This window comes from Nelusetta ayraudi, unplaced genomic scaffold (genome assembly GCF_046127955.1).
Source record: "Nelusetta ayraudi isolate G7.1 ecotype Tasmania unplaced genomic scaffold, CSIRO-AGI_Nayr_v1 ptg000098l, whole genome shotgun sequence".
Taxonomy (NCBI): domain Eukaryota; kingdom Metazoa; phylum Chordata; class Actinopteri; order Tetraodontiformes; family Monacanthidae; genus Nelusetta; species Nelusetta ayraudi.
The window spans coordinates 397,048-424,856 of record NW_027466148.1 but is presented as its reverse complement, the minus strand read 5'-3'; the positions used below and the strand labels follow the sequence as shown (position 1 = coordinate 424,856).

General features: G+C 47.4%; 1 protein-coding gene across 1 annotated transcript; it reads left to right on the top strand.

Annotated features, from left to right (window-relative positions):
* Nucleotides 1-480: 480 nt before the first annotated feature.
* Nucleotides 481-26,760, top strand: gnb1l (guanine nucleotide binding protein (G protein), beta polypeptide 1-like). Its single transcript, XM_076048292.1, has 7 exons — nucleotides 481-603; nucleotides 6,638-6,798; nucleotides 7,328-7,453; nucleotides 7,546-7,708; nucleotides 11,336-11,428; nucleotides 18,995-19,210; nucleotides 25,611-26,760. The coding sequence occupies exons 2-7, from the start codon at nucleotides 6,689-6,691 to the stop codon at nucleotides 25,878-25,880; spliced, it is 978 nt and encodes a 325-aa protein (XP_075904407.1). The 5' UTR covers nucleotides 481-603; nucleotides 6,638-6,688; the 3' UTR covers nucleotides 25,881-26,760.
* Nucleotides 26,761-27,809: the final 1,049 nt, after the last annotated feature.

Below are 27,809 nucleotides of genomic sequence, written 5' to 3'. Positions count from 1 at the left end.
CTGAAAAGGATGAAAAAAATAAAGACCCTCCTGTTCATGCAGGAGCCTTTTTGAAAGGCTTAGGGACTTCTATTTTCTGGTGCAGGCAGCACTTGCATGTCAGAGAACAGAATGAAATTTTAGGAACTCTCTCTCTCTCTCTCTCTCTCTCTCTCTCTCTCTCTCTCTCTCTCTCTCACACACACACACACACACACACACACACACACACAAACAGAAAAAGTCTTTGATACATTATTTGATTCCATAAATTGTCTTCATAGATACAGAAAAAAAATATTATTATTATTATTATTATTATTATTATTATTATTATTATTATTATTATTATTATTATTGGACATCTTAAGGTTCGATATTTAGGTACGCACCATCAACAGGTAGTTTTTTATTTTTATTTTTTAAATGCATCCTACTTCATCCTACTTCTCTTCATCTTCGGGAGAGAGAGAGCGTGAGAGAGTACCGTCTTTTATGCACAGGCACGGCCGCGGGCAGCTAACAAGAAGTAAATAGAGGTCCTTCGACTGGTGGCGCATGTTTTGGAATCTCTTCCTGGGACCGTGATGACAGGAGGCGCCTACTGCGACTTTCAAAACGCCGGTATCTGAGTGCATTGCTCTCATCTTTTGCTCTGTTCGGGCTTGATTTGCTGTCGCGGTCCTGTTTAACCCGTAGACTATTCATTTATTGAAATAGTTGAGCGTATATTTGTGGCGTGTAGCTGCCTCTGAAGCTAGCAGCGTGCAAGTTGCTAAGCACTGCTTACCTTCAGACTTCGATATTTTTTTAAATGCTTCTTTTCGGACAGTTGTTTCCCCGATTTTTTACCTCTCCCAAGTCACATACATATGCTCAACTTCCTTCAATATTATTAAAGTACTCTTAAATTGTGGCACTAAACCTGTTTTGCATCGCCCGTAGATTACAGCATGACACTTTAAATCAAATGTCCCATTACATTATAGAATACGTTGTAGTCACCTCTACTTTTCTGCGTCATACCTCTACAAGAGGGTTCTACAACACCTAATTCAGGTGTTTATTGTTTGAGAAAACCAAACCTGCTTTTATTGCTGCACTGGTAATTAAAATACTTCTCTTTGATGTATTTGTCTAGGTACGGTGTTAACAGTTTTGAAAAATGAATGGTTGACTTTTAGCCGTAACTTTATTGACAAATAACCAGCGTGCAAAATACACATTACAACACAATATTTATTATTCATAAAAAAGAAAAGGGTTACGATGCTCTGATGCAAAGAAGCGAAGAAGTTAAATCCATGAAATATTGTAAGGTTATTGTAGGCCTCCTTCATTTTAATTAAATTTAGGTGTGTGTGTGTGTGTGTGTGTGTGTGTGTGTGTGTGTGTGTGTGTGTGTGTGTGTGTGTGTGTGTGTGTTTTTAAAGGTTTCTTTCTCATAACTGCTATTGCAATTTCTCAGACCATGTAACTATATATAATTGATAAAGTATTGTTAGTAATTTTCCATTCTCTGAATGAACAACTGGAATGAAGAGCTGTAATCATGCCTTGCGGGTGATTTGTATTAGATCTGAGACGGTGCTTGCTTGTCCTGAAGCGTTTTGCGCCTCAAAGTTGTCTCAGCTTTTGTTTCCATATGCTTTTTAAAAAAGTTAGCCGCTCTCTGTTCAGCCTGTAGCGCTGGCGTGTTTCCTGTCAATCCTTTCAGCACTCGCTACTTCACCGCCACGTAGTCACTCGTCGCGCACCCAAAGACGACTAACAGTTGCAGCACTGCAGGGTGTGTTTTTATTGTTTGGTTTTATTGGAGTGTGACTCCTTGTTGTCTTCCTCGTTCCTTACGGTTACATAAAGTCTTACTGAGGATTGTAACGCTAAAACACGTGTCGTGTGTTTGTCGTATCTTTTGCCGTGTGGACAACAGACTCCCCTCACACCCAGCGGTCGTCGCACACACTTGTGACGTGTGGAGATGTATGATGACACTCGAGCTGTCAACCCCCTTGTGCCCCCTTTATCCTCCAGTGTCCAGGTAAATGACCTTGCGGAGGAAGTGGCTGATAATGCAAACAGATAAGGCTGCTGCTGGTGCTGGTACCTGTCGGCCACAGCCGGGACCTCCTGAAGCGGGGAACCCCTGGACACGGTGCTCCATCAGAGCCTGGCTCACTGACACCCACAAGGCATTTAGCCCTTATCTGCCGTGGCCCCTGCTTAGCATTCACGCCATTCCCCCGAACAATGCCGGCTCTTCCCGCTCATTGGGTCCGTGACTGACGGTGGGTGTTGGTGCACTTGTGTCGGACCTCAGCCTCTATCTGACGCGGGGCTGTTTATCCAGTCCAGATAACCCCGGCAAGACACAATAAAGGGCGTGTGTCTTCCTCGCCACTTCCCACATTGTTTGTCTAAGTGGACTTTTAATAATGGAGCCCAGTCTCTTTTTGGCAGGTCCGTTTCCTCCTCAGAACGGCCTACATTAGTTCTTTTTTGTGTGTGGAGGGTGTGGGGGATGGACTGGGGTAGCGGGGGGCAGGGGGAGGGTGACATGAGTGCCATGACTAGCGGTCTGGCAGAGAGCCGGTGGTGTGGTGGTCAGCAGAAGTAGCTGACTCAGGCAATAGCAGAGCTGCAGGGATGCAACGCTATTAAAATACCACGGTTAGATTTTATTTTGTCAATATTTGTTGTTCAGGGTTTGTGGGTAAAAATGCAGCCTCTGTTTATTAAACAACAACTGAATGCTGTGTGTCACAAAATTTGCAAACTTTGTCACCCATTTCTCACTTACCTCTTTTACCTGCTCAACTACTGGGTGATTCTATGTGAACAGGGGAGCAAAGGATGATGGGTACTCATGACCAGATGATAGCTGTGGATCCCACTCAGCCTCCATTCACTGTGACTTCTTTATTTCACAACAACAACTTTGTGACTCTTGTCACTGCTTCACAGCTCCGATCTCATACTTATCCCCAACTGATCTGAGCAGGAGATCTCGGGATCCCGAGGCCTCCATAATGGTCTTGTGTGAAGCTGCAGCATGATGGAGCTCCTCTAATGAACTCCTCACCTACCTCCACCCCCACTTGAATCTCCAATCTTATTTATGAATGGCAGACTTGGACCAGAGGGCAGCTCAGGTGGGTCGCTCGCTGCCGATCACATGATACCAGAGCTAAAGAGCCAAGCGAGGAATGTGGGCAGAACAATACCCCCCCCACGCTCCCCGCCCCGTCCCACAAGGGGAGAAGAAGAAAACTTTGATGCCCCATATCACAGCAGATCCCCTTCTGAGGCCCTCGTATGTGCAGCGATGCCGAGAGGAGAAACGGGTGGTGCGGCCGTGCAGCAGGGACGGAGATAGTGGCTGCGTTTGATCTGAAGGTCGCCAGCCCCTTGCCGGTGTTGAGAGATCCTTGGCGGCCGAGGACGGCTCTGATTTAATAACATGAAGGGGAAGCGGACCTTTCTCTCATAATTAGGCCTAATTACCCGCAAGGTGTGGACAGACGGCCCAGAGAAGAGACAAACTGCCTTTATCCAGCGACTTAGAGTCAGATTACCCCGGAGCTGTCTTATCTGCTGCGGGGCCTCGGCCCTGCTCCCCTGCCTCTTCCCACCGGCTTCCATATCCAGCTCAGGATATATTAATCAGTCACTTTGAGTTATTATGGCCTGGTCCGCCGCGGGGAGGTTTAATTAGGCCTCTGCTAGTTACCCTGGCCGGCTATTCGGGGGATTTTTTTCCCCAGCAGGCATGTTTCTGAGGAGGGTTTCCAGACTTATTGGGTGTTTGTTATCTTTTGTCCAATCGCTTTTATGAAAGCTTATCTTTATTGAAAGCGCCGAGCCTGCAGCTTGTCCTTGAGGATCTTTGACCAGAGGAATTCAGCCTCCTGCCTCCTGCTCCGGGCCGGATTGGCTCCCGTGCAGTGATTGACTTGAGTTGTTTGTTCATGTCAAAGCAAGGAGCTTGAAAAGTGACCGTCCTGTTTGCGTGGGGGTGGGGGTGGGGGGTGCCTCTCTCTGTTGGCAGAGGACAATTTAAAGGGGTCCCCGCAAACAGATTTTGAGTGACATCCTGCCACTGTCTTGTTTGTTTACAGTGTTGGCGGCCGCCTTCCTGGGCCGGCTCGGCCTGTTTGTATTTGGGTTTGTGGGTGAGTCACTTTGCAGTCACCGTGGCGGCGGACCCATTGTTGAGCACCAAACTCAGTCACTGGAAAATGCTGACGCCTAGAAAACAGAGGAGGGAAAAAAAAAGGAAAAAGAAACCTCCTCTGCAGGGGGAAAGTGGCCTTTATTGCTCCTCTTTATTTGGACATCAGCTTGTTTCTCTGCTCGCAGTAACCCCCCCCCACCCTACACCTGTCGCCTGTGATTGACAGCGAGCTGCGATGGCTGTAGTCAAGTATGAGGGCCTCCGATCAGCCAGGAGACGACGACGACGACGATGACGACGACAGCAGCGCCAAGTTCAGGCCGCCATGCGGACAATAGGGGACGGCTAATCCACCTGTTATCGGGCCGAGGCCTCGCCCTGTCACCCTCCCACCCTGGGGACAGGGCCGGAGCCCAGGAATGCCGCCTCACCCACCCACTCACTCACAGGAAGCCAGGCTTAAAGGACGGACCCTCACTGAAATACCGTTGACACTCTTTCAGCCGTCCTCGTCATTCCGACGGCCAAACGAGTTTGTACAGTTGTTGTCTTGCGCACTTCCTGTTGCTTTAGTTGAGACACGAGAGACGGACCCTCCTCTCCCTCCTCCTCCTCTTGCCCGTTGGTCAGTGTATCCTGCAAACGGCCTCAAGTTCTCCTTGCATTCATTATTTTGACATATAGATTGAATTGACAAAAAAGAAGAAGGAAAAACAAGCCCAGACGGCAGCAGCACCAGGATCCTTAATTTGCAGCGCCGCTCAGGAGTCTGACTCTGTCTCTCTGCTCCACGGATTCACACAGACAATTAAACCACGGACCCCCACAGCCGAGCTGCTGCTGAATGCTCGGGGCTCCAGTTTCAGTGTGTGTGGACTGCAGAGTGCAACTGTTATGATGAGTAAAAGTGGAGGAGGGCAGGGGGGGAGGGGGACAAGGTTTGCGTGGAGGTTGTGGATGACGTAGCACAGCTTAGCGAAGCGTCTCCAGTCGAGGAAAAGAAACTGTGGGTTAACACTTCATTCTTAGTATTTGAACATTATGAGTTATGATTGGACGGAGGAGGAGACGGAATATTTTTTGACAAGTAATGAAAGAGAAAAATATAACAACTATTTTTGACAGCAAAGAAACGTCATCAAACAAAAGCGAACGTAATTCTTACTTTGTAATTACTGCTTATGCACTTCACAGCATAACACCTGCAAATGGCAGTTGTGCTTTGTTGAAATTTTAGAAAAACTTTCGTGGAAATGCAGCTACGGTCTGCAAAACCTCAACAAGCCACATGACAGTAATGGACAGCCAGCATTCTAAAGTTGTCAGGCTCAATTTCCATAGGCACCAACATGCTGAGGTGCATTGGGTTTGTCCACTATTGAAATGTGTTCTTCTCTCACATTGAGTGTCTGTGGGAGATGAAGACGGACGTGAAGGAAAAGAAGAAGTGATTCCATGAGAAACGAAGCCAGCTATTTCTCACTGGTGCAGTCTATTGAGATTAGCAGCACTCAACCACTGTGAGCGTGCCGTCTTGACAGACAGCTACTGGTGGAAGCCTGCAGTCTGTCACATGGCTTGTGTTTTGCAAAGTTATTCATGCAGAACTGGCTTGATTGCCTTCGTCTTTGTTGTGGCGCCTCAGTTGTGGTATTTTTGTTTGTCCTCGTGTCGCATTTTTCTTCCAGTCCAGGTGGAACTTTGGGATGGGGGAGGATTTTTTTTTTCTTTCCATAGGACAAAAAAAAAAAAAAACATAAAAAAAAAAAACACCTGTAACGTTAAACGGTGCAAAGTGTTTACAAACAGGACGGACGGAGGGACGGATACGTGCAACCCGTCCCGAGTTATTCACTTTAAACGGGACTCTGTTTTTTTCTTCTTTTTCTTTTTTTCTCCTTGACGCATCGTTTCCTCGCGGCATACCTGCGGTCGGTTCCGTTTCCTCCCGCTCCCCGGCCTACAAACAACATGAAAGCTCCTGGCTGCTCCCTGTGCCTCTGGGACAACGGCTGTTGATCACAGGAGCAGCGAGCAGCCCCCAAATCTCCGCCTGTTTACTGTAATTAAGCTGTCGGCGCGCGTGATTTATGACGTATTGAGTAAGAGAGGTGTTATCATGTGGAGCGGGAGAGCAGGAAGACGCAGCCAGAGAGGGAGAGAGGGAGAGAGGGAGAGCGGGAGGGAGAGAGAGAGAGAGAGAGCCACAGGCTGTGGAGCTCCCGACAATAGAGAAAGTACAGACGGTGAATTAACACGACTGTCTGCTGCGTGCTGGAGAATCGCTCGCAGGCAAAACTCCAACTGCTTTCAAGGGTTGGTGCAGAAAGCAAAGGACATGGAGAGGGCTGAGTTAAAGGGCCAGTCTGCTTAAAATGAAATAAAGACAACAACGAACACAGATGTGCATTCAAAGCAGTTTACCAAATTAAAAAAATGACACTTTTGGATTCTTATGTTCATCATCTTTTCGATTTGTTCTAGCGAGCGTCATGACTTTGGTTCGTTAACCTCCACCTGGCCGCCGACCCAGCGATGTCTCGTCCTGCGCCGTCCCCCAGCTACACCCTGAGAGGGGCAGGTGGCGCTCTCAACACCCTCCACTTCAGATGCCGTGCAGAAGATCCTCCCCTGCTGTTTTCAGGGTGAGTCCTTGACAAGTTTGACTTTTACCGTCTTTGCTGTCTTGATTAGTTTAGTTTTTTTGTCTTTTTAGTGTCAGCCTTAGACCAAGAATTATTATTATTATTGTTTAAAAAAAACTCAAATGCTCCACAGATCTCCAGAAAACAGTGTGTTTAGCCCGCTGTTTACAGCCTCCTGCTTGAAAACAAAAGCTTTGTTGTACCTTCCTCTTCCTCTTCCTTGGGAGCGGGTGCAGGTGCTGTCTCAGAGGGGCAGTGTCCACACCTGGCTGGCTGGGGGTTGTGCTCATTCACCTTGGACAGGTATCACTGCCCTTTGTGACGTCACAAAGTCAACTAAAGAAGTAGTGCAGATAAGAGGGAGCCACGTACTGCATACCAGCAGTTGGCAGGTTGTTTAATGCATGTGACCCGGACACAGTCAGAGCAGAGCAGCGCTGAAGGATGGCTGATACTGCTTAGACTGATGCCACCATGTTCTGATAGGCCACCTTTCAATGTGTTGCATTGTGTTTTTCTGGTTTTGCAGGTCAGGGAAAGGTGGCGTTCACATCTGGAACCTGAACAGCAGGAGAGCTGAGAAGGTTCTGGACGGTCACGGCGGCACCTCGGTCATCTGGGTCAGCACGCTGCAGACGGCAGAGAACCTCATAAGGTGGGGGAGGGGTGTGGGTGGATGGAGGGGCGTCTTAAGAGTTTTTTTTTTTTGTGACCGACTGTTGCCTGGTGTCGTCGTGTGGGGAGCAGCCAGGGCCGGGACATGCGGCTGTGTGTGTGGGACGTGAGTGGAGGTCGCAGCCAGGTGGTGGACTCACTGTGGACCGGCAGCGTCGGCTTCTGTCAGGGCTCCGTGCTGCAGAGCAGCTCCGCCAGCTTCCTGCTGGCCCTCCCGGGAGAGCAGACGGAGGAGGTGAGGCTGCAACTGTGTGTGCACTCTAATGTATTTCAACCACTGCTGCAGGTGGATCAATGCATATGCAAACAGATGCAGCGACTGAAATGATTAGATTTGATTTTTGCCGTCTTACAGTTTTGTTTTTTTGATCTTTGATTTAGTGTTTCTAAGTATATTCCCGGTAGTTTGTCTCCCAGGTACATACAATCATTGCAAAGTACGCATGCATGAATGTGCACGATTAGAGCAGCCCTTTTGCTTGTTAGGAACTAGTCCTACTCACAGGCTTCTTAATGAGCTTTTATATAAAATGTTGCCTCATCCTGTTTGAAGTGCAACAGACATCGTTTCCTGTCTGGATCTTTGGTTAATTTGGTTAAAATGTTAAACCTGAGTCGGGCCAAAGAAAGAGAAAGAAAGAAAGAAAGAGGAGCCAACCTGTAGGAACCTGAGCAGACTTGCAGCCGGCGGTTTCCTCCGATGACTTTTAGCGTTTACATATTTGTGGCTTTACATCCTCTTTAGTTCGTTAGTGGAAAATTTAAGGGAGCCACCGCCGTCGTTTCTTCTTCTGCACAAAAAAAAAAATCTCTCGTGCCTTTGTTCCTTTCTGACCTCCTCCCTGGCAGCCACCAGATGAATGTCAGTTTAGTTTGCCGCTCTCGGGTTTCGTCCTGGCGACGTCACGGCAGGTTTTTGCTTCGACCGTCTGTCAGATTGTGCTGATGAGGGAGGCGCGATGGTCTTCGCAGGATGGCGACGGTGAAGGTGTGACGCTTAATCTGAAAGAACATCTTCGCTCTCTCTCACGTCTTCCGGAGTTTTAGTAAACTGTCACCTCAAAGTGGCAAAACGTAGTCGCACTCAAGCTTCAGCCTTGTGTGATGCTAGAACCCCAAACGTGATCTCTTCTGCTGGGCCCTCTGCAGGTCTCACTGTGCAGAAAAATCTGACGCACTCTGGAAAAAGACTTGCATCATTTATCAACCCGGCGGTTATGACTTGTGAATAAATACGGTTCCCAAGAGCTCCACATTTGACCATTTTCTTCTTGAAATGTTTCTGCACTTTCTCCCCAAAGATCTTGATTGATGGATCAGAACACAAACTGCAGCGTTTGCAAAAAAAATGAAAGTAAGAAGAATTGCACGCTGGTAAGGGAGGTAGCTGCATGCATATACTGGAGACGGTCGGAACCCTGCAGCCTTTATGGTTTGTGTGAAATGAGTAGAGAGCGATAGAGAGAGTGGACGAGGAGGGGTGACAATAAGAGAGTCGGCCACCTTTTATTGCCTCCAGATTCATGTTTCTTTTCTCTGCGCGGTGCTTGAAAAGGACGGAGCGGTCACCTGATCCGGCCCGGCGTGGCTCTGCTCAGCCCGCTGCAGCGGGTCCAGGCTCCGGGGCGCCGCTGATTCCCAGCGCCTCAATAATGCCATTGTCCCCATAGACGCAGACAGACAGGAACACACACACACACACACAAAACAAACCACAGTGGATTTTTTTTTTTTTTTTATCAGGCAGAGTTTCGCATCCACCCCCCCCGCCCCCAGCTCCTCTCCACACAAATGGCCAAAGCAAATCACCGTCCCGCCTCGGAACACCGTTGTTCTCCCACCGTAGCCTCAAACGCTCTCAAGGAAACCTTTGCGTGCACACTTTCCACCACAGGGTGATGTGATTTTTTTTATTTTTTTTAAGCCATTTAACAGACAGTTCCACAAATTCACATACCTCGGAAGTATAATCGCTGCCACAAGAACAACTTTCAACATGTTGAATAGGATCTGGAAAAACCAAAAGCATCTCACTCAGTACCAAGCTGCAGACCTTCAACTCCAACTTCAGGACCCAAACTGTTGTACAGCTCAGATATCTGGAGGACCACCAATGACAATAGCTGCGTTTCCATTACAGTTTTTAAATAAATAAATAAATTTCTTAAATTTCAACAGAGTGCGATTGTGATTTGCAACCGTTTCCATTATTATTATAATTGCCATATTTAGGTTTTGCGCAATTCTAGGGCTCATGGAAACGCAGCTCGTGACATCACCAACACACTGCAAACTTTCATCAGCCACTGCCTCTGGACGCATGCCCTTGGATCTTCTAACTGAGTGGAGTCAACAACAGAAACATCAGCAGTAACCGAACGCGCATTAACATGGAAGCTCCAATGCAAACGCAGGCAGAGGACTGGCCAAAAACACCTGGAGGGGGAGCACAGAGCGTGAAGCATAGAAGAAGGCAGTGACTTGGACCCAGCTGGGAAAGATGGCCCAAGACGGACGAGGGTGGAAACATTTTCATCAATGGCCTCCATTCCCAAAGGAATACAAAGGCCTAACTAACGAACCAACTGTCAGGTGGCAGGTATTACCCCAGCCATGAGAAGACATAGACAGTCGCTATTGCTTCTTCCTCCACCACCTCCTCCTCTTCCTCCTCTTTGTTAGGTGTTTTCACTGTTTACTGCTCACACCGAGATCCCTGCAGGCTGCTGCTGCTGCTGCTGCTGCTGCTGCTGCTGCTGCTGCTGCTGCTGCTGCTGCGGCAGTGGGAACATTAATTAATAGTTTCTTAATTTATGGGCTCGCAGCACGATCCCACACAAGAACGGCAATCACCTTAGGCGCACTGAAGTCTCACAGTGATGCCTTTGAGGCCGAGGTAAACATGCGGGGCAGATGGAGGCCGGCGCTAAAATACAGATTGCCTCCCTTAAAGGGCTGTTTAACGGCCGGCCTAATGAGGACGAATTTGCCGATCAACAAGTGGGGTAATTAGGGCCCGGTAGTGATCGGGACACACACACACTTTTTATCATTTGGCTTCATTAGGCAGCACGTAGTTAATCCAAGTGGGTGCCAATGTGTGCGGAAAAACAGCGTTTGCGTCATGTGGTCGGGCTGCTGCAGGATTTATTATAGACAGCGAGGCGGTTGCTCTCAAGTGAAGGATGACTGTGCACCGCCGGTCTGCGGGAGCGCCGCGTCCCAGCCACTCGCAGCCCAGGTCGCGACAAACAAATTAGGACTTGGCTCAGAGTGTTTGTGCACCTGCAATTTGTGCGTCTAATTTGGCCCCGAAGACAAAAACAGCGTTCAGTTGCGGGTGGGGGGGATGCACTGGATGTGTTTGCAGAGAACACGCTTCAACTCATGATGGCACTCTTGCTACCTGGGTGGGAAAATGGCTTCAACGGTATCTTGAAAAAAAAATTAATATCTGTTGCAATATCAGGAGGCACAATTAGGAAACCATAAATCCAGGCAATTAAGTTGGTTCAGTCTATCAGCTGTGGTTGCTGGAATGGTTGCAAAACGGCACGTTTTTTTTTTTTTTTTTTTTGTAGTTTCGTATGAGTCAAATTGCTGTTGCGACTTTCCACGTGAGTGTGGCACGCTGCTGCGTGCTTTCTCCGCATTGTGCAGTGAATCACTGTTGGGCTCGTCCACAGTGAAGCAGAGAAAAAAAGTCAGCGAAGGCCATGAGCTCCTGTCGTCTCCGGCGCTGTAGTTGTAGTTTACATGCTGATGTTAGCTGATGTCTTTGCAAACTTTTTCCTTTTTTTTTTTTTTCTTTTTAAGAAGAAGAAAAAAAAATCTGAAGCTCTCACTTGCTTTTTTTCTGCAGATCAGGATCGTAGAGCTTCCCAGTAAGAATCCAGTCTGCACCCTGGTGCCTGATGCAAAGTTGGGGATGGTCATGTGCATCAACCTGTGGCAGGTAAGCGCCAGTCCAGAACAACTCGTCCTTGTTGTCCTGAGAAAGTTCACCTTGATGCCCGTAACGGCTGCTTTGATTCCCATTTGCCAAAAGGCCCATTGACAACATCAATGACAATAATAGTAATAATAACAACAGCAGCAACGGCAGCAGAGGTGCATTTTTATAAAAGATTGCGCATGAAAGACGAGGCTCATGATTAACACCCCGACGACTCGTCGTGGGCCATTATTCCGAAACGTTGCTTCTCAGCTGGCAGCGAGTTCTGACAGTGTAATTAGAGTGTTTGGAAGGGCCGAAGGGTTCGCAGCCATATATCAGCCTGCAGCCCAGCAGCCAACACATCCAGAGTTAGCAGAGCTCTGTTTGCTAAGGTTATTTTTTTTCTTCTTCTCGCAAAGCCAATAACGACACCCTGTAATTACGTTTGTGCTTAATTTTTATTTATTTTTTTTGCTCCTTGGTTTCGGTTGCTTCAGACTGGTACCCGATGATTTCAATAAGTTTTAAGAGCTGTGAAGTTTACAGGCGGCAGAAATCAAAACACACTTCATCATTTCTGAAGCCAGAGTCAAAGCCGACTTGTGCGTTTACAATGTTTTCTTTCATTCCTCTGAATCTGCGATGGGTAACTTGATCCCTGCGATCTGTTAAAGGCAGCGCTGCAAGATTAACTTTCCCCATCTAGATGCCTCTTTAATAGTAATCTGTGTCACTGTCTGGTCCGTCCTTGACTTCCACTTTTCAGTAAGTGTGTGCGCCAAAAACACGCAGTTGTCGAAATCACCTTGCCTCCAACACACACACACACACACACACACACACACACACACACACACACTGTCAAGTCCACCTCTCTGTCCCTCCAGAGGACGCGAGGACATCTCGATTGAATTTTCCAAGTCAAACCTTTATTTTTCTTTTACTTGGTTGGTTGTCTTTTGCACCAAGGAAGGTTTTTAAACCTTTAAAGACAGAAAATAAAGTTAACACCATCAAACACAGAACCAGAAAGTTGACATATCAACCACATTAAATGAATCAATCACCTAAGCCTTTTAAAGTGAGTTGAGAATAATCTCATTTTTGTTAAGTGTTCACATTTTAAGCCTTTTGAACTGAATAAAGAAGACTCAACATTTTAGTAAAGTTCTAACATTTAACAGAATACATGTATTATTAAAATGTATTCTCTATATGTTTACTTCACTTAAACTCATTTTTATATATGTATATAATAAATATTTTTAGTCAAAATGAAATATCTTAATTCAACCTCATTCCTCGTTTGACAGAAAAACAACAACAATGAAGTAAATGCTGCAGTGCTCTTCAACCAATCACACAGCACACAAACTTTACCATATTAAAAAAAAGCACACATTTCTTTGCTTTCTCCTCTGAACTTTGACTGGATGGCTGAGCTTCCCCCTGTTTTTCCCAGCTGCTCTAAATCTGCTGATCAGGTGTCAGGCACCTCTTTGCTGCCCCTGGTGCACTCTGGGAGGTGTAGTATTCCTGATTCAGCTTCACGCACACACACACACACACACACACCAAGGTGTGGGGGCCGCCCTTTGAAACAGCCTTGTTTTTTGTTCGCTCCTAAATCTGTGGAAAAATCCCACAATGCTTAAATCTTTTTTTATAGCAGGAGGCTGGAAACAGAGGGCTAAATGTCCCTGAGATCCATACTTAACCGTTTAGGGATAATGAATCTTTCGAGGCCGCTCCACTCAGCCGTGAAAAAAGTTTTGGAGTCTGGAAATGAATTTTAGCATCAGACCGGTCGGTTGCCTTTTCATCGCTTGACTTATGAACCAATGGCGCTTCGGCGTTGAGTGCCAGGGAACATAATGATCAATTATTTGATCGTGAATGATATAATATGGCTGTAATGCAGCACAGCGCAGCCGCCAGACTTCAAAAGCCCGAGGAGTCAGCTGACGCTAAATCATGCCGGGCCAGTTCGTCTCCCCGGCGGAGGCACGTTCATCTGTTACACTGACAGAGCTGTGTGTGTGTGTGTGTGTGTGTGTGTGTGTGTGTGTGTGTGTGTGTGTGTGTGTGTGTGTGTGTGTGTGTGTGTGTGTGTGTGTGTGTGTGTGTGTGTGTGTGTGTGTGTGTGTGTGTGTGTGCACTGCCCCCCCCACTCAAAAAGGAAACTCTGCTCAACGTTTCTGACATCAGTTGCTTGGAGGCTGCCTGCTGTTGACTGTTAACCTCACACAGCAGGAAGCAACAGCCGGAGCCGTCACCTCTCCCCCCCCCCGTCTTTCACCCACCATCGCAGGCGCACGCACGCACACTGGAGTGGAAGCCACATCTCTCTCTCTCTCTCTCCTCGACCCCAGCGTTGAGGCAATAAATGATTATCCGCCGTCATTTCCAGGACGGCCTCACCAACTGATTTATCGTCTTTCTTGAAGACCCCCTCCCCCCAACCCCCTCAACCGCCACTCCCCCATTCTCTCCCGGCTGGAGTTTATGGAAAAGCTTAAATGCGGCGTTAAACCGCATCTTCTCCGTCCCAGAACCGACTCGGCACGCCGGGACTCTGTGTGAAAGGTGGCAAAGCCATCGGACGTCCCGACCGACCTGCTGACCGACCGGGACTGGCTGCAAAGCGGTAAACAAGCGGTGGAACGAAGAGGAAGTGAGCGCCTCCGCATGCTGGCTTTGGACCAGTGCTTGCGTGCGTGTGTGTGTGTGTGCGTGTGTGTGTGTGTGGGATCAGAGTGGTGCAGCAGTAGAGCTCGGGCCGGGGGGGACGCTATTGATATATGACGTGCAAGGCTTTTAATGCGAACAGAGGCTAGCGGGTCGGGGGCTGGAGGGAAGGGGGGGTGAAGAAAAGGAAATGTTCCTATACAGATATCCATCACTCTCAGCTCATCACCTCGCCGCCTCGTGGCCATGATGACATCATGGAGGACGGACGGTGGGACGAGGAGCGGACCCAAGAAGCGATTGGTTCCTGATGTGGAAGCCGTGCCTGCCTGCCCCGAAGGCCTGCCGCAGCCACATCAGCACAGCCACAGTGTGTGTGTGTGTGTGTGTGTGTGTGTGTGTGTGTGTGTGTGTGTGTGTGTGTGTGTGTGTGTGTGTGTGTGTGTGTGTGTGTGTGTGTGTGTGTGTTGGACTCGCCACAAGAGGAAATGACATGGTGTTTGCTTCATATAGACCATAAATCCTGGAAGTGCTCCGCATGTTCTCCCGCTGGTTGTCGGCCTCTCTGTGATCTCAGTGCGACAGTGAAAGTGGCCGTCGGACGGCAGGAGAATAACTGTGAGGTTTGAAGAAAATAAAAATAAACCCGCACGCAAATAAAACTAAATGTTCTTTAAAATGCCAGCGTTCGCTACATGAATATGATCCTAAAATACTATAAAAACTAATACAAGCACTTGACTGCACAGCCTGAGCTGCTGCAGCTGCTGCTGCTCTGTCTACAGTGTTTGCACTGTTTGTATGTCTTGTGCATGCAAAGAAATTGAGAGTAAAACTGACTTTGACCTTGGAAGTGCTAAACATTAACAAAACTTCTTTTTTTGCACTTTTATTTACCTCCCTGAAATACTAAAGCCACCCTAATAATGATAATAATAACAATAAACCTCAAAAACTGGGTTGCTTAAATTAGGCAAGGCAATGCAAGACAGCTTTATTTATATAGTACATTTCATACACAAGGCAACTCAATGTGCCTCACATGATTAAAAGTTCAAACATGTTTTGTTTTTTTTAAACTTTGTTTTTATTGTTTTTTCAGCATATACGCAAAACAACAAATAACTTAAACGACATGCATAGAACATAAACATCAGACAGGGTCATCCACAGTCAAATAAATGGCAGACATAATTGCTAGATTAAAGTGGGCTGACAAAAAAAAGTTCAAACATTTTGAAAACATTTAAAAAAACAAAGAACACAGTCTTCAAAGACAAAGTACAGAGAAAAAAAAGACAGATTAAAATGCATTAATAGAGCGGTAATAAATGAGACTAGAAATAAAAAGATGATAATACAATATAATGATATTAACAAAAGCACACAATCATAAGCATAAGAGGAAGGAAGTGTCTTTAATCTGGATTTAAACACATTCACACTTGAGGCCGACTTCACTGCTTTTGGCAGCTTCTTCCATTAGTGTGCAGCATCACAGCTAAATGCTGCTTCACCGTGTTCAGTTTGAACCCTGGGCTCCACTAATCTGCTCTGAGTCTACAGATCTCAGAGTCCGACTGGGTTTATATTCCTTGAGCATTTCTGCATTTTGGACCTAAACCATTCAGTGACTTGTAGACCAGTAGCAGAAGTTTAAAGTCTATTCTGCAGCTGACTGGTAGCCAGTGTTAAGTCTGCAGAACTGGAGTAATATACTCTGAGCTCTTTGTTCTGGTAAATCACAGTATCACTCGGTTTTTAAATTATATATACTCTCTTTATCTGTTCTGTTTAATTTGGAAGGTTTGTTGGACAATTAATGTTTTTTAAAATTACCTTTCATTTACTCCTAACTCACTTAGTTAAACCAGGGGTAGAACAATTCCAACTTAGATACACATAGATACGTCTCCGTCGTCTATATTTGTTTAAAGTTTTGTCTTGGGTTTTTGTTTTTTTTTGTGTGTGTATTTTTGCAGCAGAGAGAATTTTCGCCTGCAACCATGCAGAAGATTAAAGTCCTGAATTTTTTTTTTTCCCCTCCTCCCGGAGAGGAAACGCTGATGAGCAGACGACGGCAAACGACAGACTGGAGCTCAAAGTCGAGGGCTTCTGTGTTTCTGCCTCTGAGCGTCGGAAAGTAGGGACGACCATAAATTCAGCAAATGAGGAAAAATGTGTCTATTAAGGAGACGGGTAGCCGCTCCGGAGACGGTGCTCCCTCCTCCGAGCAGCTTCCATCCATCCATCCGCCTCTCCGGCTGATGAGTCCACTGCACTGCGGCAGAGAGAGAGAGGCCAGCGGAGGATATAATGAATTAGGTGTCTACCTAGGGGTGCCCCGACCTCTGACCCGTGACATCATCAATCAAGAAGGTCCTACACTTAAGCGAAACGGCAGGGCCCCTGAAGGCCCCCGGAACGCTGCGGCCGGGCCCCCGCCGGCCCCCCTGCGCAGGGGCCGCTGATTTTCACTTGTTTTTATTTGTTTTCATAATCCCTCCGCGTTCGTCCCGGCTGATGTGTTTGGAACCAATACACCGACTCTGTCTATAATTTGTTTTAAAGAGCCGCGGTGAAGAGAAATATGGAGCGCTAAGTGAGAAGAGGACTCGAAGACGGATGGACGGCGGCGACGGCGCCCCCATTTTCGCACATATGGAAAAAATTTCTCGGCCCCTCTTCCTTTCCCTGCTCCTGCGGGCCGCTGCTGCCGTCGGCACTGCTGCGCTTTCTGGTGGCGGGGATCTGGTGAAAGTCAAAGTCTATGCTATTTTGCTATTTAAAAAACAAAAAATATATGTATTTATTTATTTCAAGTTTTTGCTTCTTAATTTTTTCACCTGGTTATTCCTTGAAAAGTCTTGAGTGATTTATTAGCCCACATAAACTTTATTGCTCCATAACAAAACACTACCAGACACATTCAGCCCGCTGTTTACACCTTCCTTAATAGGAAACAGATAACAGGGTTTGATAAATCAAAAGCACTAAAATATTCTCTGCAATTGATTTTCTCACGCATGTGTAAAAACATTTTCTTCTTTTTTTTTTTCTTTATTTCCCTTTGCCTGCTGTCATGCTTACAATTCCGATGATGTTTGTCTGTTTAGATTGTGGTGCTGAATTTTAACAAGCTCAGGGGAACTTTTACTGCCAGCCAGGAAAGCCAAGACTTTTCTTTTTGCCTTTCATTTTTTTTTTTTTTTTTTTTAAATCAGTGCAACTTTTTATGTTCTTGTTGCCTGCAGTGATTCAGCGCCTAGCTCTCTGTCTCTCTCTCTCTGTCTCTCTGTCTCTCTCTCTCTCTCTCCCTCTGACTGTCTCCCTGGGAAGACGCCAGTTTTTTTTATGTGCATGAGATAGAAGTGCTTGCAGGGCTTTGTCGACGCTGCTCACTATATATTTAGCTGAGTTGAGGTGACGGCAGTGCGATTCCGTGTCTGATAAAAGTTTCCGTTGCTCGAATGTAATCGGAAAGATTTACTCTGACAACTCCAGCGGTTGTGAAAAAAAAACAAAACAAGAACTTTGTGGCCGGATCTGCGATGTCCCGGGGCTCAGAGCGGGTGAAGGCAGCCTGTTCGTATGATTATGATCATTACTATTATTATAATTTCAGTTTTTTTTGTCCTGTTGTTGCACAGACTTTGAGTGCACAAGCAGGACAAAGGGTTGTGTTGCATGACTGTCTGGAATCATAAATGGGGCCGGGCAGGTTGGATGGAGACGAGGACGTCCCGGTGTTGTTCCGTGAGACTCCCCGACGCTTTATAAACAATTATTCTCCTCAGGATTGACAAGATAATTGCTCTAATGCCGGATAATCGTTACTAATTCAGAGCTGCTGAGTCTGACGTGGTTGTAAGTAATCAAGGAATTTCTTTGTCAAATGAAGGATAAAAGTCTGGTCACGTTTCATTTGTAAGTTTTAAATATAAGTACCCATGTGTATATATATATATTTATAGGGTGGGTCTGTATTGTGACCTGTGTTGAGATGTGCAGCTGCAGAGATGCCAAATGCATTTCCTGAAACTGAGGACTTTTGTGTGTAAAAACCTTTTTAGTACCCACAATTCATAGTTGGGCCTCGTCTGCACCAGTCGGCACAAGATGACATCGTGAGTTGTTGTCTGTTAGCGTGTGAGGGGAACAGGCTCCGCCCAGCCTCACTTGCAGCAGTTCATATTTTTATTCATTGTATTGATTTTGATCCGACTCTGGGTGCAACTGGGTCTCGTTCACGGACCAAACTGTAAACACACGTTGCCATTAGTGACTGGAAAAAGAGAAGGCAGGACAAGGTGACAGGGAACGGTGGGAAAAATCAAAGGTGGCGAAAAGTAGGAAGAGAGACGAGGCAAAGCTGGACGACTAAAGAGGAATTAAAAGCCAACCACTCCACTGGTCTGATGAGTTTGAGTTTGAGTCACAGATGAATCAGCTGAAGCTGGTTGTTTGTGTCGGACACGAGTCTTCAGAATCAAATGAACTCTCATCCCAGTCTGGATCCTTTTCCCCTCTTTGTTATGTTGGACTTCATGCGTCATGCTGCCGGCAGCGAGGCCTGCGGCAGTGCGGTGATACAGATGAGGAGCAAAGTGAGGAGTTCCGTAATGGAGAAGGAAGCTCGGCCTGGCCCGGCTCGGCTTGGCCCGGCCCGGCCCGGCCTGATGAATGGACCCTGCTACGACTGTCTTTGAGTGTCAGCAGCAGCTTCCAGCACGATAACCTCTGCACCGCCGCCGCTCCTGCGGTTTCTCTCCGCAAGACGCGGCCCTCACACACTCCTCTTTGTCTTCTCTCTATCCGTCCTCTATCCTCCCCTCTTACTCTTATCTCCCCCTACCTCCCCCCGCCCTCACTACCCCTCCCCCGCCTCCCACCCAGCCTGGCTCAGGTCCCGGGCCGCTCCTGCTGGCTGGATACGAGGACGGCTCCCTGCTGCTGTGGGATGTAACCCAGAGGTCGGTGCTGAGCCGAGTCAAGGCCCACCCTGAGCCCGTCATGTGTCTGACCTTTGACCCCAGCCGTCTGAGGGGCGTTTCGGGCTCGTCGGAGAAGAGGCTCTGCTCCTGGATGCTGGACGGACAGGACAGCCTGCAGGTCAGTGTCCTCGGCGGGTAGTTTAGCAGCGCCATCGGGTTCACAATCCCAAGTTTACACCCAGCAGATGAACAAGGATGGAGGAGGATTTAAAGAATTCACTTATACAAGCGTGTTGGTGTTGGCTTGGATCAAACACAGCGCGGTTACACAACAAAAGGTGTCAGCAGGTCTGTTGGAAATGCCTGTGAAATAAAATTAGTTCTTACGCTGAGTTCGGAACTTGTTGGGCTTCAAAATGTGGCCCAGGGGAATCGTTTCAAGCCAAAAGTCAATATACGGGGCCTTGTTTTGTCTAACACGGGCCGGGTTGCCTGCCAATGGCTGCCGCTGCACGTCTAATTAAACCAGACGTGCAACTCTATCATGTTGCCTTTCATTTCGGTAGCCGCCTGCGACGCGTGGAATTTGCGCAATCTACCGCAGAAGGGGAAAAGAAACGGGAATTGACCAAATGTCATGAAATAGTGTTTGTAGAACGGTGCGGGTGAGGACGGGAGGAAGAGAGTGTCGCCTTTCGCCAGACTGTGTTGGAAAACATCAGGGGCCAAAGAGGAAGAGGCTCAGCGGGGCTCCGGGGGCCCATAAATCAGCTGCTGGTTACACAGCGCTGGCAGGGCCAGGGGCCAAGGGCCAGAGCGCCGCTGTCAATCCAGCGCCCAGCCACCCACACTCAGGCTGCGGCTCGTACATGAACATAAATACACACATCGCATCGAAGTCTAGTTCGCCGTTGCGACGTTTTTTTTTTGTTTTTTTTTTTAATCGCTGCCGTCTGCTTTTCCCATTTCATCTGCTCGCGACTGAAATAGGGCAACTTCACTATTTAAATTTTTTTTTTTTCCACTAAATCCTTCGCAGGAGTGTGTCTGCCCTCCTCGCACGGTCCGTCTCTGGCCCCCAAGATTAATACCGAGTCCCATTCCGGAGCATCCTCTTTCACCTCGCAAGGAATCGCAGGCTTTGTGCCGTAATTTATTTAACAGCCAGTGCTTCCGAGAATTGATGCCTCATTTGCAGCCTATATTTTCGCTAGGCTGCATGAGCGAAAGGGAACGCTCCCATTCTGCGGCCAACCCCCGTGAATCCGTGCACAAAACGAATCGGCGGCTGAGCACAAGTATGTTCTTGCATATTATTTTTTCCACGGCTTTCTCTCCCTCTTTTTTTTTTTTTTTTTTTGCCCCCAAACAAATGAATGCTTGAATTCGAAGTACGTGCACGGCTTTGCCTCTGTTCACGCCCCCATGCCCGAAGGAAAATAAAATGTTAAAAAAGAAATTCTGTTTTTAGAGGGAATTCAATTCAATATACCAAAACCGGGAGAGCGGCGATTTGGTTTATTTTGCTCGTGCAACAAAATATTGATTCAGTCTGTAATGCAGGATGAGGATGACGGGGAAAAAAGCACACGGAGGGGGAAAAGATCCATCAGGGGCTTTTAAATTATCCCGGAGTGCAACTCAGTGTGACGTCCAGACAGCTATCCTCAGTCCTTCCCACAAAAGTATTTTTGTGCAGCAGCAGAGCCGCAGCGAGGGTGTGTGTGTGCGTGTGTGTGTGTGCGCGCATAAGGACTCGCAGGGTGGCGGGGCCCTCGGCCCCTGGGCCCTGACAGACGACCCCGCGAGAGGTAATAAAAATATCAAAACCTCGGAGGCCTCCTAACCAAACAAAAAACACATCTGCTGTAAAGGGAACAGTAGTTCGCAGTGGGAGGCTGCAATAAAGCCGGAGGAGGCCGTTAGAGCCGCAGCATCCCGCTTCCCGCAAATCACCGCCGGCATGCAGCAGAAGACGGACGCAGCGAAACACGGAGCCGGCGGGTGGGGGGGGGGGGGGGGGCGAGCACGGATTCCTCTCTGTGAAGGAGGAGAGAGGGAGGTGGGGGGAGGGGAGGGGGGGTGTTGGGGGAAACTGAATGTGACACAACGCAGCGCAGTTATGATTTAGTGCGGCTGAAAGGCTGTGAAGTGCGGCGCTTATCGAGGCCCGATAGCGGCTGATAGCCTGAGGGACGGAGGTTAACGCCTCGCACATGCTGGCCGTTATCTCGCCGTCCGACCCGCCAGCACCAGCCCGGAATCCTCCGCTACGCTTTTTGTGCCTTCACTCTGCGTTTCCTTTTAGTTTTTCCAAGGGGGAGGAGTGTCGGGGTTGGGCAGAGTGGGCAGAGTGGGCGTGGCTAGTGCTCCCGACCAGCTCGGGCGGAATAATAAAAGGAGGGAGAGAGAGACCGACGAGACGAAGGTCAGCGGTGTCGAGCCGTTTCTCTGCAGGTGGAGCTTTTTTCATTCATTCACCTGCACAACCTTTATTTTGATGTTGTTGTTTGTTTTTTGTTTTTTTTAACCCATCAGCCAAACCCTGGAACCAGTGTTCAGGGTCGTACAAGACCTCGTTCTCCCTCTGTCTGCTGCTGTCAGGCTGGTGTTTGCTCAAATTCCTGCCAAAAATATATATGCATATATTTATACACTACCAGTCAAAGGTTTGAACACACCTTCGTATGCAACTTTTTTTTTTTTTTTTTATCTCTACAACTTTCTCCTCTGAAGATAGATACTGAATACATCAAATATAAGAGCAAGATATATGTCCTTATGCAGTGAAGAAAACAACGTTCAACAACTCTAAATATGCTTTTTTATGAAAGAATTAAAATAATTAAGAATTTAAATATAAAACTTGTTTGGGTTATTTCACACTTTTATTATTACCTCCATAATTCCATGTGTGTTCATACGTAGTTTTGATGCCTTCAGTGAGAAACTGCAATGTCAATAGTCATGAGAATGACATTAAATTCATAGGGTGAGTCCAGACTTTTGGCTGATAGTGAATATATCTATGGTATCATCTTCACGAGGCTCCGCCCTCCGTCTCCCGACTCTTTTTCCTCCGACGGCTGCTCAGTTTGACACGTCCGTCTCCTGTCAGCCAGAGCCGAGCTCTGACAGGCCGGCTGACAAAAGGCTGTAATCTCCTCGCTGCGACTCAGCGGCGGGGCGGGGCGTGTCAGAAATACCTGCGAGTAGGGGAAAGAAAAAACACTTCCAAGCGATGACGGGACGTTTCAGTGGATCCACGCAAAACGGGAACGAATCCGCCAAGTTTGACGCCCCTTCATGAAGGCCGCCCGCCTCGATGAAACGCCGCACAAAGAGGATCTCGGAGCGTTGGCCTTTTTATTGGCTCCTTCCGAGATCACATTAAAGGGCTGGTGGTCCCGGGGCTGCCGAGCGGAGCGGGTGGTGGCGAGGAAGAGGAAGAGGAATTGATCCTTCGAACAAAGAGAAAGAAAGAAACCAAGAAGCCCAGAGACTCTGTGTGTGTGTGTGTGTGTGTGTGTGTGTGTGTGTGTGTGTGTGTGTGTGTGTGTGTGTGTGTGTGTGTGTGTGTGTGTGTGTGTGTGTGTGTGTGTGTGTGTGTGTGTGCGCGTGGAAAAATGTGAAAATGAAAATGTGGCGTCAGATAAAACGAGCCAGGACTCCGTCCCGCTGGCCGCGGATGGACTTGATTAGACATGAGAGTCGGTGTTTAATGGCTGTGCTGAGAGTGGTTTTACTGCCCGATATTGTAGTGAGGACCATGACGCCTCCCTGAGTGAGCACGTAATCCAACTCGCATGACACCGTTTTGCAAGAACGGTGTCGTAGAACGTTTTGCTGCAAAATGATCCCTAAAACCTACACACACACACACACACACACACACACACACACACACACACACCCGTGCTTGCTTGTTTTTTTGGGTTGAAGGGAGTCATTAAATACTCAAGAAAAAGCAAAAAGTGGATCAAGTGCAAATACTCGTGACTTGTGCAATACTTAGAATGTTTTATGAAAGGACAGTAATTCATGTACTGCACCACATGAACAAAAATCTAACTACTGAGGCAGCGTAAAGATACACATTTTTCTGCAAACTGCAGAAAACACAGCAATTATTGTAAAAACATTGGTGTATTTTAAAAGCTTTTCGAGCGCTTTATAAATGAGAAATTTTCATTAACTCCTGCCATGAAGTCACTTCATGTCAGCAGTTTTAGACGCTGCGTATTGTGAGCAGTAATTTATACTGATGCGCTGCAGTAACCGCCGGCTGAGCAGACAGTAATGCCACCGTCCGTGTGCACTGCAATCCGATCTGCTGCTGGTGTGCGTTGTTGTTTTGATCGCCGAGCCAGTGGAGTGCGTCACGACACATCCAAATTCCTCACGCACTCCCCTCAAGTCGAAGCGAGCGGTGATTTCAAACACCCAATCCAAACTCTCTCTCTTTCTCCGCGATATAGAAAAGGAAAAAAGGTTGTTTTATTTTGACAGAACTGGCAGGTTGAGGAGAGACATTAAAGCCACTGGATCCTCGACCAAAACTAGAGGCGGGGAGCTCGGCTTGCAGCCGAGGCTGAGTGACACTCCTCTATTTTCCAGATACCTTTGGCTTAGATCATGTTTTTGTGATATTTCCGCCCGGGACGCCCGGGGGGGGGGGGGGGGGCGTGCACTTGGTTCGTCTCACCAACAGCTCCAAACATAAGCGGTGCGAACAGGCTTACAAAACAGCCACACTTACAGCTTTTTTCCATTTACAAATTTCTAATATGAATTTAAGACCGGACACATCAATTTATGACCCTGCAAAAGCCTTTTATGTCCTTTTAATGACTACCACTAAATTATTACTATATTAGCTAATTAAAAACATGAAGCCATCCGGTTGTTTGGTCGGCACAAAAAACCCCAGCAGACTCGCTAAACCATTAACTTTAAACTCCAGCGTGGGACCAACTTTTTCTTTCCTCTCTCCCCAAAGAAACAGTTTACCCTCAGCTCCCGCTAAACGGCCAATAACGGCACCGTAAGCCGCTCACAACTCCCACCCGACCCTTTTAATGAAACAAATGCCTTTTCCTGACACAAACTATGGGAAGCAAAACAAACAAAAACAGACACTTAAACCCATCATTATCAGCCCTCTAATGCAAACCAGATGGGGGCGAGAGAGGCAGGGGCATACCAACTTCTTGAGGTAATAACAAAGCTCCAAACAGTCTTTTCACTCCTGCGTGTTTTCTTTGTGCGGGGCTAAATGGCTTGTTTGGACTGAGCGGGCAACAGGCTGATCCTCAGCAACAATGGTTGATGGTTCAATAGCTGGATTGGCCGTGCGCGGTGCAACTCAGCCCCGCCGCTTTTTTGATCAATGACATTCCTCATGTGCACGCTCTCTGGCCCACATTCCACTTTATCCACTCGGCCCGCGAGTACCTGGCTTATATCTTCCACATGCAGCTTGTGCATGGTTCCTGCCCCAGGACGGGAGCGTGCAGATAACCCCCCCACCGCCACCCCCACCACCCCCGCCCTTTTCCGAGGGCCATTAGTCTCCCAAGACACAGCTTATGAAGTCAATTTTACGCTGTCCACTTTGATTTGGGCTCCTATATCCAGATGCTGGTGTCACATCCACGGTGATCCCTGGAAGAGCACGTTCCCTTCCCCAGGAATGCCCCTCGGCAGCGGGGCCCCCTTGGCAGCGGCATCTTAGCCGCCCATTCATTCATTCATTAACGCCGCGTCGGGATGTTACCTCTTCAAGACAGATTGATACGCCTCCTCGGCGCCCCTGCGGATCACAGGGAAGAGCGCGCTGTGGCTAATCTGTAGCAGGCAGGACGCTACAATGGCGACGGCGTATTTATCGGCTCTCTCTCCTTGGCGCTGACCGGACCTTTCAGTGTGAATGTAACTCACCCGAGGCACTCAAAAGCAACAAGGCAAACAAGCGTTTCAGCAGGACTCGCTCTCTCTCTCTCTCTCTCTCTCTCTCTCTCTCTCTCTCTCTCTCTCTCTCTCTCTCTCTCTCTCTCTCTCTCTCTGTCTCTCTCGCCCGCCGCCTGGCCAGCGGTGACTAAAGGTAACTCAAGCCCCCCCGTCGCGCTCTTCCTGAGAAGGCCTCCACAACTCCAAACCAAATAGCGGAGCCGCCGAGAGATTTGCTCGCGACCCGCGCGCCGTAATGTTTTACGGCCGATGATTGAGTCCCAGGAGTCCCAGGCTCCGTGTTCGACAGGCACCCACCCAGCCCCTCACACTTGGACCTCAGACCCGCAGATCAGCTGATAGGCTCTCCTTGTTAGTGTTTGTGTTGGCCCCAGTTTCCTAGACGGCAGTGATTAAACGGCTCGCTGACCTACTTTGTCTCATTATTTCTGACTCCCTTGTCGGAATGAACAATGGCTTCATTTCATTTTCAGCGTTCCGACCCGTTGCAAGAAAGGAACTGTACTCCTGTTTCTCAGGCGTCATGCATCCTTCTCCTGCTTGCAGACAAACCCAGATCAGCATCATGTTTTTTGCTGAAATGGTCTTTCCTCTTTGTGGTTTCACAGCTCCAGGACCACGTGACGCTGGTCAACCCCGGCGTCTCCCAGCTGTGTGTCAGAGGCGACGGGAAGCTCCTGGCCTCGGCCGGCTGGGACCACCGGGTGCGTGTGTTTGGCTGGAAGAAGCTGCGACCGCTGGCGGTGCTTCAGTATCACAGTGACATGGTGCAAAGCGTGGCCTTCTCTGACCACCAGGACCCCCGACAGAGGCTGCTGGCTGCCGGGTCCAAGGACCAGCGGATCAGCCTGTGGTCCATATACAACGAGGGGGTCTGACATCGGTGGAGGACTGGCGCCATGCAACGACCACGTGGCTTTGGATCTTCTTAGAACTTTTTAGGACTCTTCTGCACTTAAGTTGGTGGAACCAGGCTGGTGAAATTCGAAACAACAGGAATGGTTTTCACCATCTGCCCTCATTCTGTTTTCAAAACAAAAAACTGCAAAAAAAGCTTTCTGACCAAATGACTCAAGAGAAAACAGAACTGGATCATGTTTGAAACATTATCTTTACACCAATCCTCACATCCATTCTTCCCTTCATCCAGAAGAATCCTTTTAAGCAACACTGGGATCAAGTTAATGTGTCTGTGTAGTTTTTCCACCCTACAATTGTAATTTTTTATCTTTTTTTTTTTATGATTTATTGACTCGTAAAATTGGATAAAGACTGTCTAACTAGTGTGACATCAGCATCCATGTCCAATCAGTATCACTGGAAACAGAGGAAAGGAAAAATAATTTAAACTGAATTCTTAATGAGTAGCTTTTTCTTTCTATTAAGAATTTGCATTTGAACTCACATGAATCTCATTTGTTTCAGTACTCATCAGGAGAGCTGTCCCGTCCAAAAAATATCCCTTAATTCCAATCTTTTTGAAATTAAAAAGTAATTTCCATTAGGTTTGGTTTATTTTTTCATTTATGTGTAATATTTTGACATTTGTCATTAATATCATCTTTACAAACCATGGGAATTATTTTCTGTCCATCCAATTATTTAATTTATTTTTACTGGTCCGTTTTAGAATATCGTGATCTTTCAATTTTTTCAAAATTCAATTCAATTCAATTTTAATTCATGTCATTTGAGCAGCATTGGGAGGCTTTAACACAACAGGATGTCAATAAAGACATAAAAGTGGAAGCTTTAAAAGGGTGTCTTGACTATTTATAATTTTACCATTTATTATTGTCTGATTTCCTCTGTCTCATAATGTAATAATTAACCTGAACGCATGTCTGTATCACTTTCTGCCAGTGTGGCGTCGTACCCCAGGCAGTCCCCGCTTCTCCTGCGGCCCAGCTGTGTTTGCCGAAGCCTTTTGTCACGCGCCGCTACGCTATGCTACGCCATCGTGTTGACTTATCTAATAGGAGATTTGCTCCAGCGGATTTGAATCTGAGGTGTGCGACGCACCTGAGCAGCTATGTAATCTGCCGTTGTTGTTTTAGCAGACCTCGGCTTAACACAGCAGCTCCCCGGCTCTGACCTGAGCAGCTGTTTAAGTCAAACAGAGGGTTAAATCACGGCAGGGAGGGACGTAAATAAGGCCGGAGAGAGATGTTGGGCTTTTTAGGGTGGTGCCGGATTGTTGATGCTCTGCTGGATTCTAATATTCCTCTTAACTCAACTCAACGTTTTTTGTTGAGCGCTTTAAATACAACCACAGCTGACACAAAGTGATGTCCATAATAACATAAAAACCTAAAACAAACAATTTTTTGAAACGTCAATACCTTGCACAACCATCTTGCCAAGCTCCAATCTAAAATGTTTTTGGTCAATTTTAAGCATCAATTTCCTGTTTAGTTGTAAAGTGATCAAGAATATCTGCCTGCGAGCTACAAACGAACACAGACGAAGGCAGAAGAAATACAGGAACCAACTGCAAACCTTGAAAAAATCTAATAGGTCTGGCTTAAAAGGGATGTACAGGATGTGGATCCAGTCACCTCCCCCTCCCCCACACAGAGTTTTCCGCGGGCGGACATGTGAAACAGGTTTTACACGTCCAGGAAATGTTCCGTCTGTTGTCCCAGCGTTAAGACGCGGACATTGTCTTTTTTTTTTCTCGGAAACAGACGTTTGTTGTGAGCGAAGCCCGACGTTCCGATGGCTGACGGAGGTGTTGTTGTTCTACTGCCCACCGTCTCCGCCGATATCTGTCCGAGTCAACGAGCGGACTGGGAGCTGGCGTGTTT

Excerpts from the sequence above, each read along its gene's own strand:
- gnb1l (XM_076048292.1), top strand. The coding sequence starts at position 6,689 with ATGTCTCGTCCTGCGCCGTCCCCCAGCTACACCCTGAGAGGGGCAGGT. Across the intron at positions 7,709-11,335 it reads CGGGAGAGCAGACGGAGGAG|ATCAGGATCGTAGAGCTTCC; the intron begins GTGAGGCTGCAA and ends TTTTTTCTGCAG. Across the intron at positions 11,429-18,994 it reads TGTGCATCAACCTGTGGCAG|CCTGGCTCAGGTCCCGGGCC; the intron begins GTAAGCGCCAGT and ends CCTCCCACCCAG.